General features: G+C 37.1%; 2 protein-coding genes across 2 annotated transcripts in view; both read left to right on the top strand.

Annotated features, from left to right (window-relative positions):
• tmlhe (trimethyllysine hydroxylase, epsilon) overlaps positions 1-3,631 on the top strand; it is a 16,685-nt gene extending 13,054 nt beyond the window's left edge. Inside the window, exons 9-10 of the mRNA XM_016267665.1 lie at positions 197-335; positions 3,350-3,631. Of these exons, the coding sequence (XP_016123151.1) occupies positions 197-335; positions 3,350-3,481 (271 nt within the window). The 3' untranslated portion in view covers positions 3,482-3,631. The remainder of the gene's footprint in view (positions 1-196; positions 336-3,349) is intronic.
• Positions 3,632-5,166: 1,535 nt separating this feature from the next.
• LOC107581884 (H/ACA ribonucleoprotein complex subunit 4-like) lies at positions 5,167-16,173 on the top strand. The gene is made up of 15 exons (XM_016267560.1): positions 5,167-5,235; positions 5,820-5,875; positions 6,841-6,927; positions 7,262-7,353; positions 8,970-9,154; positions 9,255-9,319; positions 9,970-10,096; positions 11,989-12,119; positions 13,502-13,645; positions 13,723-13,843; positions 14,049-14,167; positions 14,248-14,351; positions 14,960-15,008; positions 15,089-15,250; positions 15,850-16,173. Exons 1-15 carry the CDS (start codon positions 5,220-5,222, stop codon positions 15,916-15,918), a joined length of 1,527 nt encoding a protein of 508 aa, XP_016123046.1. The 5' UTR covers positions 5,167-5,219; the 3' UTR covers positions 15,919-16,173.
• Positions 16,174-16,568: the final 395 nt, after the last annotated feature.

Consider the following 16,568-nt stretch of genomic DNA (forward strand, 5'->3'; position numbering starts at 1 on the left):
AAAAAAAAAGTGCATTTTGATAGTTTTAATCCATTTGCAAACTTGTTTCCTGTACTAGATGGTTAGAACTGAACTGAATGCAATGAGGGCTAAGTTATTAAAGGAAATACATTTCCTAATGACATTAAACTTTATAATTAAAGGTTCTGCTGCATTTCATCCAGTTTTGTTTGAGTTGTGTTTTCTTGTTTTGCAGGTATAATAACTATGACCGTTCTGTTATTAACACAGTCCCTCATGATGAGGTGCGGCGCTGGTACGCGGCTCACAGGCAGCTCACCGCTGAACTCAGGAGACCAGACAATGAGCTGTGGGTCAAACTCAAACCAGGGAAGGTATGCAGAACATCTCCACTAAAAACATGCCTGGGTCGTATTTTATCATTTAAGAAAAGCATAACAAGCCATAAAGAAAATAAAGCCTTTTTTTGCATTTGACACCATGAGAGATAAACACATTGCAAAGTACATGCCTGAAGTAGAATGGGAATGTCTTTTTTGTATTCCAGTTTTGAAAATTTAAACGGAAACCCTGAACTGTGTCACATTTGATACACAAATTTCTAAGGCTTCTAAATGATCAACCTGAACAAAACTTTGCTGCTAATCCTGTTGTTCACAAGATACTACATGCCTGTCTGATTGATAGTTTATACTTTTTAACAAGTGCTTCACATGTATTTTGCTGTGAAATCTTTACTGAGTTTTATAAAGTAAACATAAGAATAACTTTGATATTGTTAGTAATATTTCAAGATAAACACTTAGTGAAGCAGCTTGGCTTTACATGATCATCATGTTTATTTGTTCATCTCTCAATCATCATTGTATTGCATTGCATTATATGTTTTGATCATCAAACTAAGCATTTAAATATCATCTTAAGACATGTTATTGGAGATATAGAGTGACGTAAGATCTCATTGATTTAAATGACAAGCATCAGAATTTCATAAAATTTTGTAAATATCAGCATCTGCACTAAATTGCATATTTGTGGTCAGTTTGGGTCTCAGGATAAAATTGACATGTTTTTTTTCCTTCTTGACTATTAGCTCTGTATTCTCAATATATCATATATGAGCCTCAAAAGCCTGATGTTTAAAAATCTAATCAAATATGATACTCAATAAAAAAACACCTATGCAAACTTAAAAAAAACAAACTTTTATTTAATATATTTCAAATATAATTTAATATGTCAAGCTTTACAGTGTCAATTGTCATAAAAATTCTCACACACAAAAACACTTTAATTTCTTATTAATGGGTGCAGTATGACTTTTCCAGACGTTTCTTCATAAGGTTTATCTCATCTGATGTGGAAAAAGTTCCATGTATTAATTCAGGCTACCTACATTTACATGCAACCTAAAAATACAATTTTAATTGGTTTGATGATTCAGTTGGACTGAAAAATGAAATGTTTCGATTTTGGGGTGGTGTAGATAATTTTTTTTGCCATGTAAACCTTTAAATGTGACTACTTTCTCAATCAGATGAATCCTTCTCAATCAATTCAGTGCCCGGAAGCATACAGTATATTTCTGTATGTGTGGAGAAGAGTGAATATTACCTACATCTGTGACCCTGCAGCACAAAAGCAGTGTTAAGTCGCTGGGGGATATTTGTAGCAATAGCCAACAATACATTGTATGGGTCACAATTATAAATTTTTCTTTTATGCCAAAAATCATTAGGATATTAAGTAAAGATCATGTTCCATGAAGATATTTTGTAAATTTCCTACCGTAAATATGTAAAACATTATTTGATTAGTAATATGCATTGCTAAGAACTTCATTTGAACAACTTTAAAGATGATTTTCTCAATATTTCGATTTTTTTGCCCCCTTAGATTCCAGATTTTCAAATAGTTGTATCTCGGCCAAATATTGTCCGATCCTAACAAACCATACATCAATGGAAAGATTATTTATTCAGCTTTCAGATGGATAAATCTCAGTTTCAACAAATTGACTCTTATGACTGGTTTTGTGCTCCAGGGTCACATATTTGCTAAAAAAAGCCTCAATGTTTCGTTTATTTTTAATTTTTATATGTCATCTAGGCCTATTTATCAACGGTACACCTTCTTCGATATCGATAGAAAAATAGTTCGATATAGTGCACGATATAGGCACGTGCTATGGGTGACGCAGACAGCACACACGAACACATGCTGAAATGAGTGCTGTGCCTGCCTGTGATGAGGAGATTGTGAATAAATAATGAATATTAGTCGAATTTAAAATAAACATTTGCATTTGAATGTTAGGTGTGCGTCAGGGAGCGTCATTAGTGGCGCGCGAGATGCGGTGATGATGATGTAAGTGACGTTGTTGTATTTTAATGTTTTGTTAGTCTAGCCCACGATACGTGCCGCTGCTGCGTTATTCATTCAAAATATTAGAGAAATATAGAAGCTCAATGCGGAGAAGATCTTGATTAGGTTAAAACCGAAACCAAGCCATTCACACAGAACGCATTTTTAGACTGACATACAACTGCTGCACTCGCGTCTCATAAGAGATGTATAGAGAGCCATGCAAAGTTAAAACAGTTTAAACTTTTAGAAAACACGTCACGAATTTGTGGAGGTTTATTCCTTTTCACTGCGTCCCATATGTTTTTAAATGCAGTCTGTGTGATCGGCGCTTCGGCTCTTTGGATTAAGCAATGCATAAATACATGATGCTGTTTTGTTCATAATTGTTTATGCAATTTATGATTTTTATGAGTTAATTTAGATGTAGTACACGTTTTTATGGAGTTACTTCCTTGCGTTGACGATTTAATTGCGCTGCATTATTTTGCTCATTGTGTCCTGCTGTGGCCTCGGGAGACAATTAGACCTATACAATAAAGACCTATTTAATCTTCATATAAAACATTAGAAATTAGATATTTGTTTAATTTTTATTGCTTGATTGTTAAAACAAAAACTATTTGTTGTTGTCTCAATAAATTGTGTTAATTATAAATACAGTGGTTAAATTTAATTTTTTTTTTCTATTGCTCTGTTTTAAAAAAGGTTATAAAAAATGTCAATAATTATCGATACCGAACGATATAAAAAATTATATCATTGATACATTGTTTTGCTATATCGCCCAGCCCTAATGTCATCAAAGCAAAAATGGTGGCTCCTGTGCCTTTCTCACAATGGCTTTCTGCATTTCTGAATGCAGTGACTGAAATTTTGTTCAGAATAGATGTAATGCATATGTATGTGAATCAGATTGGATAGTATATGCTGCATCTAAACCGAACTCTCAGAATCAGATTTGCTGTTTTCATGTTGCTGAAAATCAGTGCATGTAAACATACCTACTGTTGTTTTCTCCAAGGTCCTGTTCATCGATAACTGGCGCGTTCTGCATGGCAGAGAGTCGTTCACCGGCCTGCGGCAGCTGTGCGGATGTTATCTGACGCGTGACGATGTGCTGAACACAGCTCGCTCTCTGGGGCTCCAGGCCTGAGCGCCTAATGCTAAACTACCCAGCCATCATTTACCAAAAACACCTTGGTTTCTCGAGCGTTAGGACCGCAGAGGATCACAACAGTGTTACTCATCAACTCCGCTCTTTGTTTGAAAGATTTTATGATCTTAATTAAATGAGTTGGTTGTAGAGGATGCATCTTTTGATCCATAACGATTTCTTTCCACAGAAAAACAGATGGTAGTAATAGTTTAATTTAAATGATGTATTTTTTGTAGAAATGGTCGGGACATGCATTAACTCAAGAGAATGAGGTGAAAAGGCACTTATTTCAAAAAGGGTTATGCTATAATGTCTGATTTTAAGGTTTTGTTCACACAGACCGACTAAAAGATTAAATCAGAAGATCCTTTGTTTCGAAGAATGATGTTTGAAACGTGGAAATAGTTCATATATATATATATATATATATAGTTCAGTATTTACTCACCCCCAGGCAATCCATGGTGTATTGGTCTTTCTTACTTCAGCTGAAGAGAAATGAAAGTTTTAGAGTAAAACATGACAGGATTTTTCATCATCTGATGCAAGTGAATGGTGCTCATTGTAGACCATCTTCAGTCCGTATCTAGACCGATTCAAAGTAATCCACATGACCCTAGCTGACAAACAAAAGTCCTCTCCAGTGAAATGATCAGTCCGTTTCAGAAATAAATAATTCTATACTTTTTAACTACAAATGTTGGCATTGGTCTAGTTTGTGTGACACATGCATGTTGTGAAGATCATGCGTGACAAAGGCAAAAAGTTGTTGTTTTTGTGTCCGTTTCTTGTTCACAATAACAATTGTCTCGAATAAGGGTTTGTGCCTTAACAGTGATCTGGGAATGCATGGTTGAGATAATGGCAAAGATCTCACAAAGTTTAAATGTATATGCTTTATTGCATTAATCTTTGCTAGCCTTTTAAAAATGTTTAATCTGTAGCATTTTAACATCCGGTATCCTATATAAAATGATCTTAAATGAATGTATGCACAAAAATACCAATGTTACCTCTAGAAAATAAATTCATCTCCTTGCATTTTTTGTCTTGTTGACTTCAGTCCTACCACTTTTTGATTATATTAATTTTAGTTTACACAAAGAACTTACCGTTTGTGAGCACTACACAATGTACATGATAAAAATAAAATGCACACAATAAATGCAAAGTATACACTAGTGCAGGAGGACGTGGAAAATCAATGCAATTCACATTTTAAAATGTAAAGGTGTAAGTTTAACCAAGATATGTTTTCATGTAGTTGATTTTATCATATTATTTCCCAACTTCCAGAACATCTTTTCTAGCTTGTGCACTACTCTAGTTTACTTGAAATTCGTTGTTTTTGATAAAGTCATACTGGGAATCAATGCAAACATAATTTTTGAATGCATCGACACATTTTATAGACGCATTATAAGCAGTGCTGGGTACAGTAACTGATTGCATGTAAGTGATCTGTGACATTGTATTATGTTGAATATGAAAGTTTTGTGTGCATTTGTTAATGAGGGATTTGTGGAGTAATTTATTTTTTATTTTGAACTTTGTAGTGAAAAGGCAGAGCCGGAGCAAAGGGAGATTTTCTCGTTCCCTGGGGAGGAGCCTCTACTTTTCTCGTTGATAACGCGTTATGATATCGCGATGCTTCATATCCCGAGATGTGAGATCTCTGCAGAGAAATACGCACGCGCGCTCAGTCAGTCAGTCACACGTGCGGCGTCCTCTGAAGATGGCGGACTCCGAGAGTAAGAGCATGTTTTACACGTTTGCGTTATTTTTGTTACGATTTCTGTGATGCTGCTTAAAATGTTTTGCTTTGCAATTTTATTATGCGCTTTAAGAAGTGTAAAAGTAAATCGATCAAAAGATGAGTTCTCAACTTCACGGGTGCGTTTAGAAATGCTAGACTTATGCGTATGCATCTAATTTTAGAAATGTGTTGTACTGACATTAATATTATTACTATTAGCAGTAGTAGAAAATCTAAGCATGTTTCCTCTACACAGATAACCTGTTATTAGTTGGCTAGTATTATGGAAAGTAAATGTTTTTCTGCTTGCGTGGACGCCTGATATCTTGTTCTTTAAAAGAAAAAAGAATAAACAGTCTTAATTAATAATGCAATCAGGGAACATGCAAAGTTAAACTCTATCGGTAGATCAGTAAGTCCGACTCCACGTGCTGGCCGCACACGCCACGTGGTTCCGCAGCTACTGCTAACTAATTACAAGCAAAGCTTTGTGTGTGCAGTTAAACTCTGCTGTGCTTTTCCCTAAATTAATATGCATGCTAAAATGATTTGTGACTGTGATTTTTATTTTGTCCTCAGTTGGATCAGCTAAGAAGAAGAAAAAGACGAAGACGTTCTCAGAAGGAGAAATTGGGGTAATGCTTTTTTTTAATGTGCATGCACGTTTATGAATTTTTATTTAATTTGTGCTTAATTTTCCCTCGGTCTTAGCACACGATGTAACTACAGAAGAGGCAAGTTTTAAATAGATAAAATATTGAAACTCTTTGGTCATTTGAGCGAGACGCTAACGGTCTAATCAGATTCAATGATCTATGCTAAGCTACAGCTAAAAGTGCTACCACCAGACCCGGAGATCGGCTGAACGGATTCGAAAACGGTAAAACTCAACTGTTTAACTCTAGGAGTCGGAAAATGAGCCTATTTTCAAAAATAGTAGAGCGTTCCTTTTAAATGTTTCAATATTTGTCTTGATTTTAATACAAATAAATAGATGACCTTATCTTAAGGTACTTGATTTCCTTAATGCAAAATTAAGATATGAAATCCTGTTTTGAGACGCAGCACAAAATGTGAATTTATACTTAAAACATGAACAAATATTGGTCGATAAAACTCTTCCCTTTTAAATGTAGATTTTTCTGAGCCCGTTGGCAGATAAAAAAAAAAAAGAAGGTAAATTCACATTAATTCAGATTAGTTTACAGAAAACAAGATTTACGCCATTTTGTGTTATTTTAAAGTAAATGTATCTTGATTTGAGAACCTTGAGACATTATCACTGGTCAACAAGACAAATGCTGAGTAAGAACATCCCATTTTGCAGTGTGACACATTTTTGTAAAGTTTTATCCTAAAACCTGCAGAAACCCTGTATTTGACCACTGAATAGACCGATCTTAGTTACGTGTTTCTAAGACTTGTGTTAAAATTATTAAAGCTTGTTTTGGTGTCAAGAATTGATGACTTGTACAGAACTATTATAGTACTGAATTTTGGTTTTGTGACAATACCTCTTGATTTCAATCTACATGTTACATCTAAATCCGCTTCCTAATTTATTTATTTATTTTTAAAAACATTTTTTTGTTGCCATCAGGAGATTCAAGAAAGTGGAGACTTCCTCATCAAACCTGAATCTAAGGTCGCACGCTTGGACACGTCTCAATGGCCGTTACTGCTGAAGGTCGGTGTCCCGTTTACCCACAGGTCCTTTCACCAAGTGCACGTGTGGCGTGATGAACGTGTTTATCCATTCGCTGAGCGCTGCTGGTTCTGTCCCTCAGCGGCTGTGTGGTCCGTTCTGGGTCGCAGGGTCACAGCTGTCTGGTTCTGCTCGGCTGCTCCAATGTTCTATTGGGTCGACCGCGGCGGGATCTGATGCGCTGGTGCGAGGGTCATGCCGGTTCTGACAAAGACGAATAGACGTGTCTGATCATGCGTGCAAACTTGGGTTTTGATATAGTCGTTTCCGCTTTGTGTTCTTGTTGTGACTTTTTTTTAAACCTGCTTATCTACAGAACTTCGATAAGCTCAACATCAGGACGGCTCATTACACTCCTCTGCCACATGGCTCAAATCCACTCAAGAGGAACATACATGAATATGTCAGGTAGGAAGTCCTGGATTAATAAGTTATAGGGATGTAACGATGCACCATGAGCCGGTTGAAAATCGATAAAAATGTGCCGATGTTAAACGATTTGCGGTACCGTTGGGTGTGGGGGTTTATATGAATGTATCTCTGAGGGGAGCTGACTGTCTTCAGAAGAATTTAGATTAGGGCTGCACGATAAATCAATCGCGATAAGGATGAAGCTGCGATTGTCATGCGTATCTTTCAGTGAAGCACAGTTCTGTGATCTGCAGTAAATCTCCATTCGAAGGCTAGAGGGCGCTCTCGCGCTGAAACGCCAAATACAGAAGAAATCCAAGAGATCCCTATAGCGGTAGCTGAATAAACAGAAGATTTAACTGCTTTCATTGATTCAACATGACTACGACAATATATGATTTATCTGAGTTCTTATTATAATTTTCATTGTTATAAAGTATATAATAATGCAATGCTAATCGACCTTATCACTGCTTGGAATACTATGAAACGTTGCGTGCTTTATTCGGTGTAAGAAGCCACATCTCACAGAAGGATTTATTTCAAACACTCAACTGATGTTATGAAGTGAGTTTGAAGTAAAAACATGGTATTTTCACATGCTTTCAGATGGAGCAGCATTTACTTAACAGAGCCGTAGTTCACTGACAAGCTATTCAAACGGCTGTCATTATTGCAGAACGATGTCTTCGATTTCGTTATCATGTGATTTAAATCGTCTGTGATAATTAATGCGATACTGCGTAGCTTGTCGGTGAACTACGGCTCTGTGAAGTAAATGCTGCTCCATCTGAAAGCATGTGATGGAGATTTACTATTAATCACAGAACCGGCTTTACTGACGAGATGGGCACGACTATCGCATTCGATTAATCATGCAGCCCTTGTTTAGATGGTATTTTTTCATCTTGTCTCTGTGTAATGCATGTTAAAGCAGAGTTTTTAAGGGCAGCGCTGCTTTGTTCTGCTGTTCCATAAGCGCCACCTGCTGTCAGAGAGTGAGTTTGCGTCTCAGTCCATCTGCTGGTTTTGTTTCATTCAGATGTTATGTAGTATAGGTTCACAAAACTAAAGTCCGAGCATTCTGGTTTTGCTGCAAACTTTGAAATTTATAAAATTATTTAAATCTGAAATTGCTCGGGCTGCATGTATTCAGCTTCTTTGTTTGGGTCGTGATTAAAAGGCAGTGGTCGCCTCATTTTAAATGGAAAGAGCACAGGCAAAGCCTTAGTTTGTTTATATGAAGAGATTTCCTTTTTATTTGTATTTGATTTGGGTGTTTGTTTCAATTTCTCAAAGAAATGTGCAGCATTTTAGAAATGATAAAAAGACACCTTTTCATTTTATAATTTGCCTTAAGATATGATTCTCACGATTTTAACAATTATATTTAAGTCGTGTATCAAATCGCATGGGGAGTTGAGTGAATTGTTACATCCCTAAAGTATTAGTCATCATGACACAGCCACATGATGTGATGTAGATTGCATTAGCACTCTGTGCAAAGATGACCTGCTATCTATCACCCTTGACTGATGGTTTCTCCAAAATGCAAGAGTTTTGAGTTGTACCACGAGTTCCTGAATTTATTTATTTTTTATAAATCTGCCCAGGACTGGTTTCATTAATCTGGACAAACCTGCAAACCCCTCTTCCCATGAAGTCGTCGCTTGGATCAAGAGAATTCTTCGTGTGGAGAAAACCGGCCACAGCGGCACTCTTGACCCCAAAGTCACGGGCTGCCTGATCGTGTGTGTGGAACGAGCCACGCGACTGGTCAAATCTCAGCAGAGCGCAGGTGGGTCCGCCGTAACGCTGCCAGATCAAGAGTTTGATATGTTTACACGCACAGTAAAATTAGTGGCCTCTCCTTACTACTCTTGTGCCGTTGCTTTTAGGCAAAGAGTATGTGGGCATAGTACGGCTGCACAATGCGCTAGAGAACGAACACCAGCTAGCGAGGGTAAGTAGGACTGTGTTCTGCTTTAAACAAGTAGTCGAGTGGGGCAGAATGACTGCATATACTCTGATGTTTGAAATCTTTTTAAAAAAATATATATTTTCTTTAATTCTAAAGAAAGGTACTATTGTCTGCTAAGAAATTGGACCAAAAAACATTAAATTTATTCATTGCCAGAGTCTTTTGAACTTTTGAAAGCCTTTTATTATTTAATAGAAATGTTATAGCAAGCTGATGTAAATGTGTAGAATTGTGACAAAGGGATGTTTTTAGCTCCGTCAACAGCATTTGTCCCATGATGTTGGTTACCACAATTAATTTTAACTGGTCCTTTAACCCTGTAAAGCCTGAAATATGAAATGGACAGAAAAATCAAAGGTTGTTCGCGCGGCGGTTCGCTGTTGTGTGTGAGATGATGAGCGTGTTTTATCCATTCTCTGAGTGTCTCCGGGCCTCCTCTCTCTGGTCTCCTGCTCTCTGCTGCAGTGTTCTGCTGGAGCCGCTGGTCTGGAGGCTCATGCAGGTTTGGAGGCCCCGGTTTCACCAAAGAAGAGCTGACACGTCTGAACACGTGCACACGGACCGCGTGACCATAAATGGCTACAGGAAGTCTGAGAGAGAGATTCTGAGTGTTTTGTGCTTTTTCTCTGCAGGCTCTGGAGTGTTTGACAGGAGCCCTGTTCCAGAGGCCTCCGCTCATCGCCGCTGTGAAGCGCCAACTGCGAGTGCGAACCATCTATGAGAGCAAGCTTATTGAATATGATCTAGAGAGACGATTAGGTAGAAACTTTTAAAAGGTTTTACTGAAGTCGACATGAAATCTACACATTATTTTGTTTACTTTTTTACGAAAATAAGGCTGGGTGATCAAGTTTGTCGATAATGATTATGGACATTTTTACTTTGGATTCGTCTAACAGCTAATCCCACAGTAAAATAAATGGAGCAGTATTCAGGTCATGCGTCTAGAAGTCTGCATGTCTCTGATGCATGTCATGTGAATGAATGCTGCACAGTAGTCAACATTTGAAGTGGATCAAAACCTTTCATCAAAGTTGTCCGAAAACCAAAATGCGTTGTCTTAGGACAACTTTGATGAACTTTTTTTGAACCACTTCAAATGTTGACTACTGTAGTTTCGTCTGATGCACAAACTCAAACATGCATGATGCTCAGTGATTTCAGGGTTTTATATATAGCATTTTTACCTTTTATAAAGCCATTTTTCTAAAAGCGTCCATTGTCTTTTGAGTCAAATTCTTACGTTTAATCAGTGAATTAGATTAATAAGAAATGTGGCCTGTTACCAAGCAAATGAAATGAGTATTAACAAAATTCTTCTTTGCAATGCAGAGGAAACGCAGAAGCTGCTTCTGAAGTGGCATTTAGATGTTTTTACACCGTTTAATGCAGGACATGAATGCAATTACAAATGCATAAATGTGTTGATATATTAAATATATACTTTGAATGTGAAATTAAAACTGCCAGTAGGTGGCAGTAAGTCAGTTAATAAGGGAGTCATTGCGATTGAACTGAATCATTTAAATGGTTGATTCATTCAGGAACGAAACACCGTCATGTTGCTCAAAGACTCAAAACAGCGCTGTGGCTTTGATTGGAATTATTTGTCAAAATAGAGCAAAAACAGGCAATATAGTGTCTAAAACGTAAGTCTTAATAAACTTAATGTTGTAAAAAAAAATTTATATTGTATATTAACTTATAGTCCCCATATCTTGAATTTTGTGATCATTCTAATGCATTTTAATAGACTGAATCATGCCGTGAAAAAGCACTCTAAATGCAGATGTATGTACAGTATGCGTGCTCCGAAAACCAAAATGCGTTGTCTTAGGACAACTTTGATGAACTTTTTTTGAACCACTTCAAATGTTGACTACTGTAGTTTCGTCTGATGCACAAACTCAAACATGCATGATGCTCAGTGATTTCAGGGTTATATATATATATATATATATATATATATATATATATAAACATGAACGTGAGAACCTCTCCAGAGCTGCTCCGTGTCACTTTACCAGCTTTATACCATTTTGTTTGATAAAAACCTAAAGTGCTGTCATACACAAACTCTATTTTCCACAACAAACCGCCAAAAGTTCGGTTTAAATTATACCATTCTGTAATTGTAACTTTCTGTAATAAGTATATGCAAAAAAAAAAAAGCGCATATACAGGCTAGTTTTTCATCCACTTTAATTTACACGGTTATGTTGTGCAGCAAAAAATAAAATGCAATGTTTTTTTGTGAAATTGTTTGCATGCATCCCCCCACAATTGTGTGAAATGTAACAATTGTTTTTAAAAAAAATTTTATGGAGTAACGCAACATTGTAATACGTTACTTTTAAAAGTAACTTTCCCCAACACTGTTCATAAGTAAATGTCGTGATTTAAATATCAATAGCATTTGATATGTAAAATATTGTGATCGTGTTTGGTCGTATCACCCAGTCCTATTGTGAATGCAGTTGGATGTTGACTCTTATTTCGAAGCCACATGATGTGATGTAGATTGCATTAGCACTCTGTGCAAAGATGACCTGCTATCTATCACCCTTGACTGATGGCTTTTATGCACTATGATGACTTTTTTGAAAAAGTGCAAGATTGAGAGTAATTGTATGCTCCCAAATGGTGTGCAGGTATTTTCTGGGTGAGCTGTGAAGCGGGCACATATATCCGGACTCTGTGCGTTCATCTGGGTCTGCTGCTGGGAGTTGGCGGTCAGATGCAGGAGCTGCGGCGTGTCCGCTCCGGTGTGATGGGTGAAAAGGTACATCGAGAACTCGCTCGCCAACGTCTGCAGAACCAAAGTGTTGAGTTGAGTTCTGGGCTTTCTCCCCAGTTCTGGTAATTAATCTTTGGTACAGAAAATGGCTGAGTGATATTAAAAACATGAAGTGGTAATGCTTTGACCACCTTCATCAAACTTCAGCCTACATGAATCTGTGCGGTATTGACAATCTCTTTTCTTGGATTTTATCGATAATCGGATGATATTTTGCTGAGTGTTATTGTGCTGATATCTTAAGGACTGCTGTGGACAGCTGACTCCTGAAGTTTTTGATATTCTTCATATTCTGTGTGGTCAGTTCACACTGATAGACATGAATCTTTTCCAATAAGTTTAAATTGATTTTTACATTTTATGGGCATTTTTACCTTTTATAAAGCCATTTTTCTAAAAGCGTCCATTGTCTTTTGAGTCAAATTCTTACGTTTAATCAGTGAATTAGATTAATAAGAAATGTGGCCTGTTACCAAGCAAATGAAATGAGTATTAACAAAATTCTTCTTTGCAATGCAGAGGAAACGCAGAAGCTGCGTCTGAAGTGGCATTTAGATGTTTTTACACCGTTTAATGCAGGACATGAATGCAATTACAAATGCATAAATGTGTTGATATATTAAATATATACTTTGAATGTGAAATTAAAACTGCCAGTAGGTGGCAGTAAGTCAGTTAATAAGGGAGTCATTGCGATTGAACTGAATCATTTAAATGGTTGATTCATTCAGGAACGAAACACCGTCATGTTGCTCAAAGACTCAAAACAGCGCTGTGGCTTTGATTGGAATTATTTGTCAAAATAGAGCAAAAACAGGCAATATAGTGTCTAAAACGGAAGTCTTAATAAACTTAATGTTGTAAAAAAAATGTATATTGTATATTAACTTATAGTCCCCATATCTTGAATTTTGTGATCATTCTAATGCATTTTAATAGACTGAATCATGCCGTGAAAAAGCACTCTAAATGCAGATGTATGTACAGTATGCGTGTGCTCTGTAGGGGTCTTTTGAAGGGTTTTTGCTAAATACTCGATAATGTCAAATCGCACATCGTTAAAACAACAATTACCATATCGCAGTAGACTACGGCTCTTAAATTGCATGAACAAATGCAATATTTACTTGCATAAAATGCAACGGTTTAAATGTTTACATCTGAAACTCTACCTTTTGTTAATTGTACACCTTGTTTAATTTATTCAGAGATCGCTATTGAAAATAGCCTTGATGCTGGCATGGCGTTAAAAAGTGAATAAATAAATACATCAGAAACTCTTAATTAATCTGTTGAAAGACCGCTGAAGGATCAAGGCCACATTAAAAGCTTTTTCATTGGCTGATACCAGTGTTTGTTTCTCCAAGGATAACCTGGTGACCATGCATGACGTGTTGGACGCCCAGTGGCAGTTTGATCACAACAAAGACGAGACTTACCTGAGGAGAGTGATCTACCCTCTGGAAAAACTCCTCATCTCCCACAAAAGGATCGTCATGAAGGACAGCGCTGTATGAAAACTTGTTTATAAATTCCAGATCAGTTTTGAAGTCTGTCGGCCGGTCTAATGAGGCTTTTTGTGTCACAGGTGAACGCTATATGTTACGGTGCTAAGATCATGCTACCAGGCGTCCTGCGGTATGAAGATGGTATTGAAATGAATCAAGACATAGTCATTATAACTGCGAAAGGAGAAGCCATTTGTACAGGTGAATGTTCAAATATCTCTCAGCCCCAGCATGCACCGTTTGAAGCCACATGATGTGATCTAGATTGCATGAGCATTACTGCAAAGATGACCGTCTATCTATCACCCAAGACTGATGGCTGTGTGAGCTACCCGCATCTGTTCAGAGCAACAGCCGTCACGTGTCTTTTTGCAGATTTGACTTATTTAGTTTTATTTTTTCTCAGCGGTTGCCCTGATGACGACCGCCGTCATATCCACATGTGACCATGGTGTTGTCGCCAAAATCAAGAGGGTCATTATGGAGCGAGACACGTATCCGCGCAAATGGGGCCTTGGACCGAAGGTGAGAAACATTCAGAGAAATCGCGCTGCTAATTGGTGAAATCGGTGTTTACGTGTATTTTAAAAAGTCATGCATTTCAGGCCAGTCAGAAGAAAATGATGATCCAAAAAGGACTTCTAGATAAACACGGCAAACCCAACGGCAGCACCCCGGCAGACTGGAAAGAGGGCTACGTAGACTACAGGTACACTTACATCTGAGCCGATATTTAATGTTTTACTCATGAAGATCACATCTTTATTATTATTTTTATTTTTTTTTAAACAACAGCAATAGAACAAATAAATTGTGCATTTTCAAATAGAGAACATAAGGGAGTCTAATAGCTTCGCACGTGTCATTGTTTTGATGAAATTGAAGCGTTTCTTCCTGTTGCATAAAAGCAAATCTTGTAATGGCATGATAAAATTACTTCCGATGTCAAAATAGACTGGTAGGATGTTACGGTCAGTAATGTAGTCTTTAAATGCATGCGTGGCACAAATTACAGCTCCATTTTGGTGGAAAACGGAAAGTTTTTGCCTCTGACTCCACAGTGCTCATTCAAACAGAAGAGAAACATCACACTAAATAACGTCGTTTCTGCAGACTGTTATCCCTTTTTGGTCTGCTGTGACCCTAGAGGGAGTCTGTCTGCTAAAGTGAAACCCTGAGCCCAGGACAGTGCTGTCTGCAGCGGGCCTGACCGCCTCTGAGCTCTGTGGACAGACCCTTACACACTTCCTTCAGACTCCTCAGCTGCATGGGTTTGGAACGAAATGAATGTCTTTATTTATTTTTTTCTTCTCCTAGCACACCCAAGGTGAAAAAGAGTGCTGAGGCTGGTCAGACGGCACCAAAGGTATGATTTCTGGAGCGCATGGATACTTGCACTTTTTTATATTGGTATTGAACTAACAAAATCTCTCTGGGTTATTCTAGAGGAAGCGAGATGAGAGCGGAAGCGAAAGTGACGCGGCGGCTGCTAAGGATATAAAGACTGAAGAAGAAATCAAGAAGGACAAGAAGAAAAAGAAGAAAGAAAAGAAACTGAAGCTAGCAGAAGAGGCAGCGGCTGAGGCTCCAGCAGAGGAAGAAACCGAGGCGAGTAATATTTCTCAAAGCATGTTAAATGTTAAAAAAGACTAAGTTATACCGCAATGTTTAATAAAAAAAAAAATAGGGAAAAATGCATTTAAGAGACATCAGTAGCAGTATTGATATCAGTGATACTGGCCTTCATTAATAACAGGCTACTTCATAAAAAGATGCCATTAAACACACACACACACGCATATATATATATATATGCAAACACCATGTTGTTTCTGCTTTAATTGAGATTGACTGAAATTATAACAATAGAAATATATTAATAGGCAATTGATTGTGATTATTACAGAATTTTTTTTTGATTGACCGCACTAATTCTGAACGTACGTACTCGCAGGTTACGGAGAGTGCAAAGAAGAAGAAAAAGAAGAAAAAGTCTAAAGATGCTTAACAGGCTACTTCATAAAAAGATGCCATTAAACACACACACACACACACACGCATATATATGCAAACACCATGTTGTTTCTGCTTTAATTGAGATTGACTGAAATTATAACAATAGAAATATATTAATAGGCAATTGATTGTGATTATTACAGAATTTTTTTTTGATTGACCGCACTAATTCTGAACATACTCTCTCACAGGTTACGGAGAGTGCAAAGAAGAAGAAAAAGAAGAAAAAGTCTAAAGATGCCGAGGCTGGCTCAGAATGAACAGACTCGTGATGCACCTGTAAATGTCTGATGGAAACTCATTCTTCCATCCTCACCCTCCTGTCCGTGTCTGAGTCAGAGGACGGCGGGTCGGTCAAAGTCTAGGAGTTTACCTGTTAATGGTTACGGTTAAGGTTTTTTTTTATTTTTATATATATATATATATATATTGTCCAAATGAAGCCCATATCGCCTGGGTTTATTCATGTATTTGGCTGGAGTTTTTTATTTTTATTGTAAATATAGAAGTTGTAATCAAATTAAACATGACTGACTTTTTACAAAACAAAAAAGCCTAATTTCCTTCAGTGTTGGTTCAGTGGTTGCTGGGACCCTCTCATTTAGATGCATTGCTGCAGGGTTCATGGGTCTTGTTTTATTGAAAATCTGTTTATTTATCAGAGTTTCTTCTTTTCCATTTCAGAAATAAAGTTCATAGCTTTATTTACCCCCCAAAAAAATATAAAAACATTCTCATACAGTATGAATATGGAGATCATATTTGAGGAAGAAAAAAAAACAAGGCTGAGAAGATGAAATTCTGATGGCTTGTAAATCAATCAGGTCTTTATGCTTGTAATGCAGTCTGTTGTATAAATACCAGTTGTCACTGATAATCAGTGGGCTCTTTCTCTTAACCATAGGCTTAC

The sequence above is a fragment of the Sinocyclocheilus grahami genome, unplaced genomic scaffold, assembly GCF_001515645.1.
Source record: "Sinocyclocheilus grahami isolate Dianchi unplaced genomic scaffold, SAMN03320097.WGS_v1.1 scaffold39.1, whole genome shotgun sequence".
Taxonomy (NCBI): domain Eukaryota; kingdom Metazoa; phylum Chordata; class Actinopteri; order Cypriniformes; family Cyprinidae; genus Sinocyclocheilus; species Sinocyclocheilus grahami.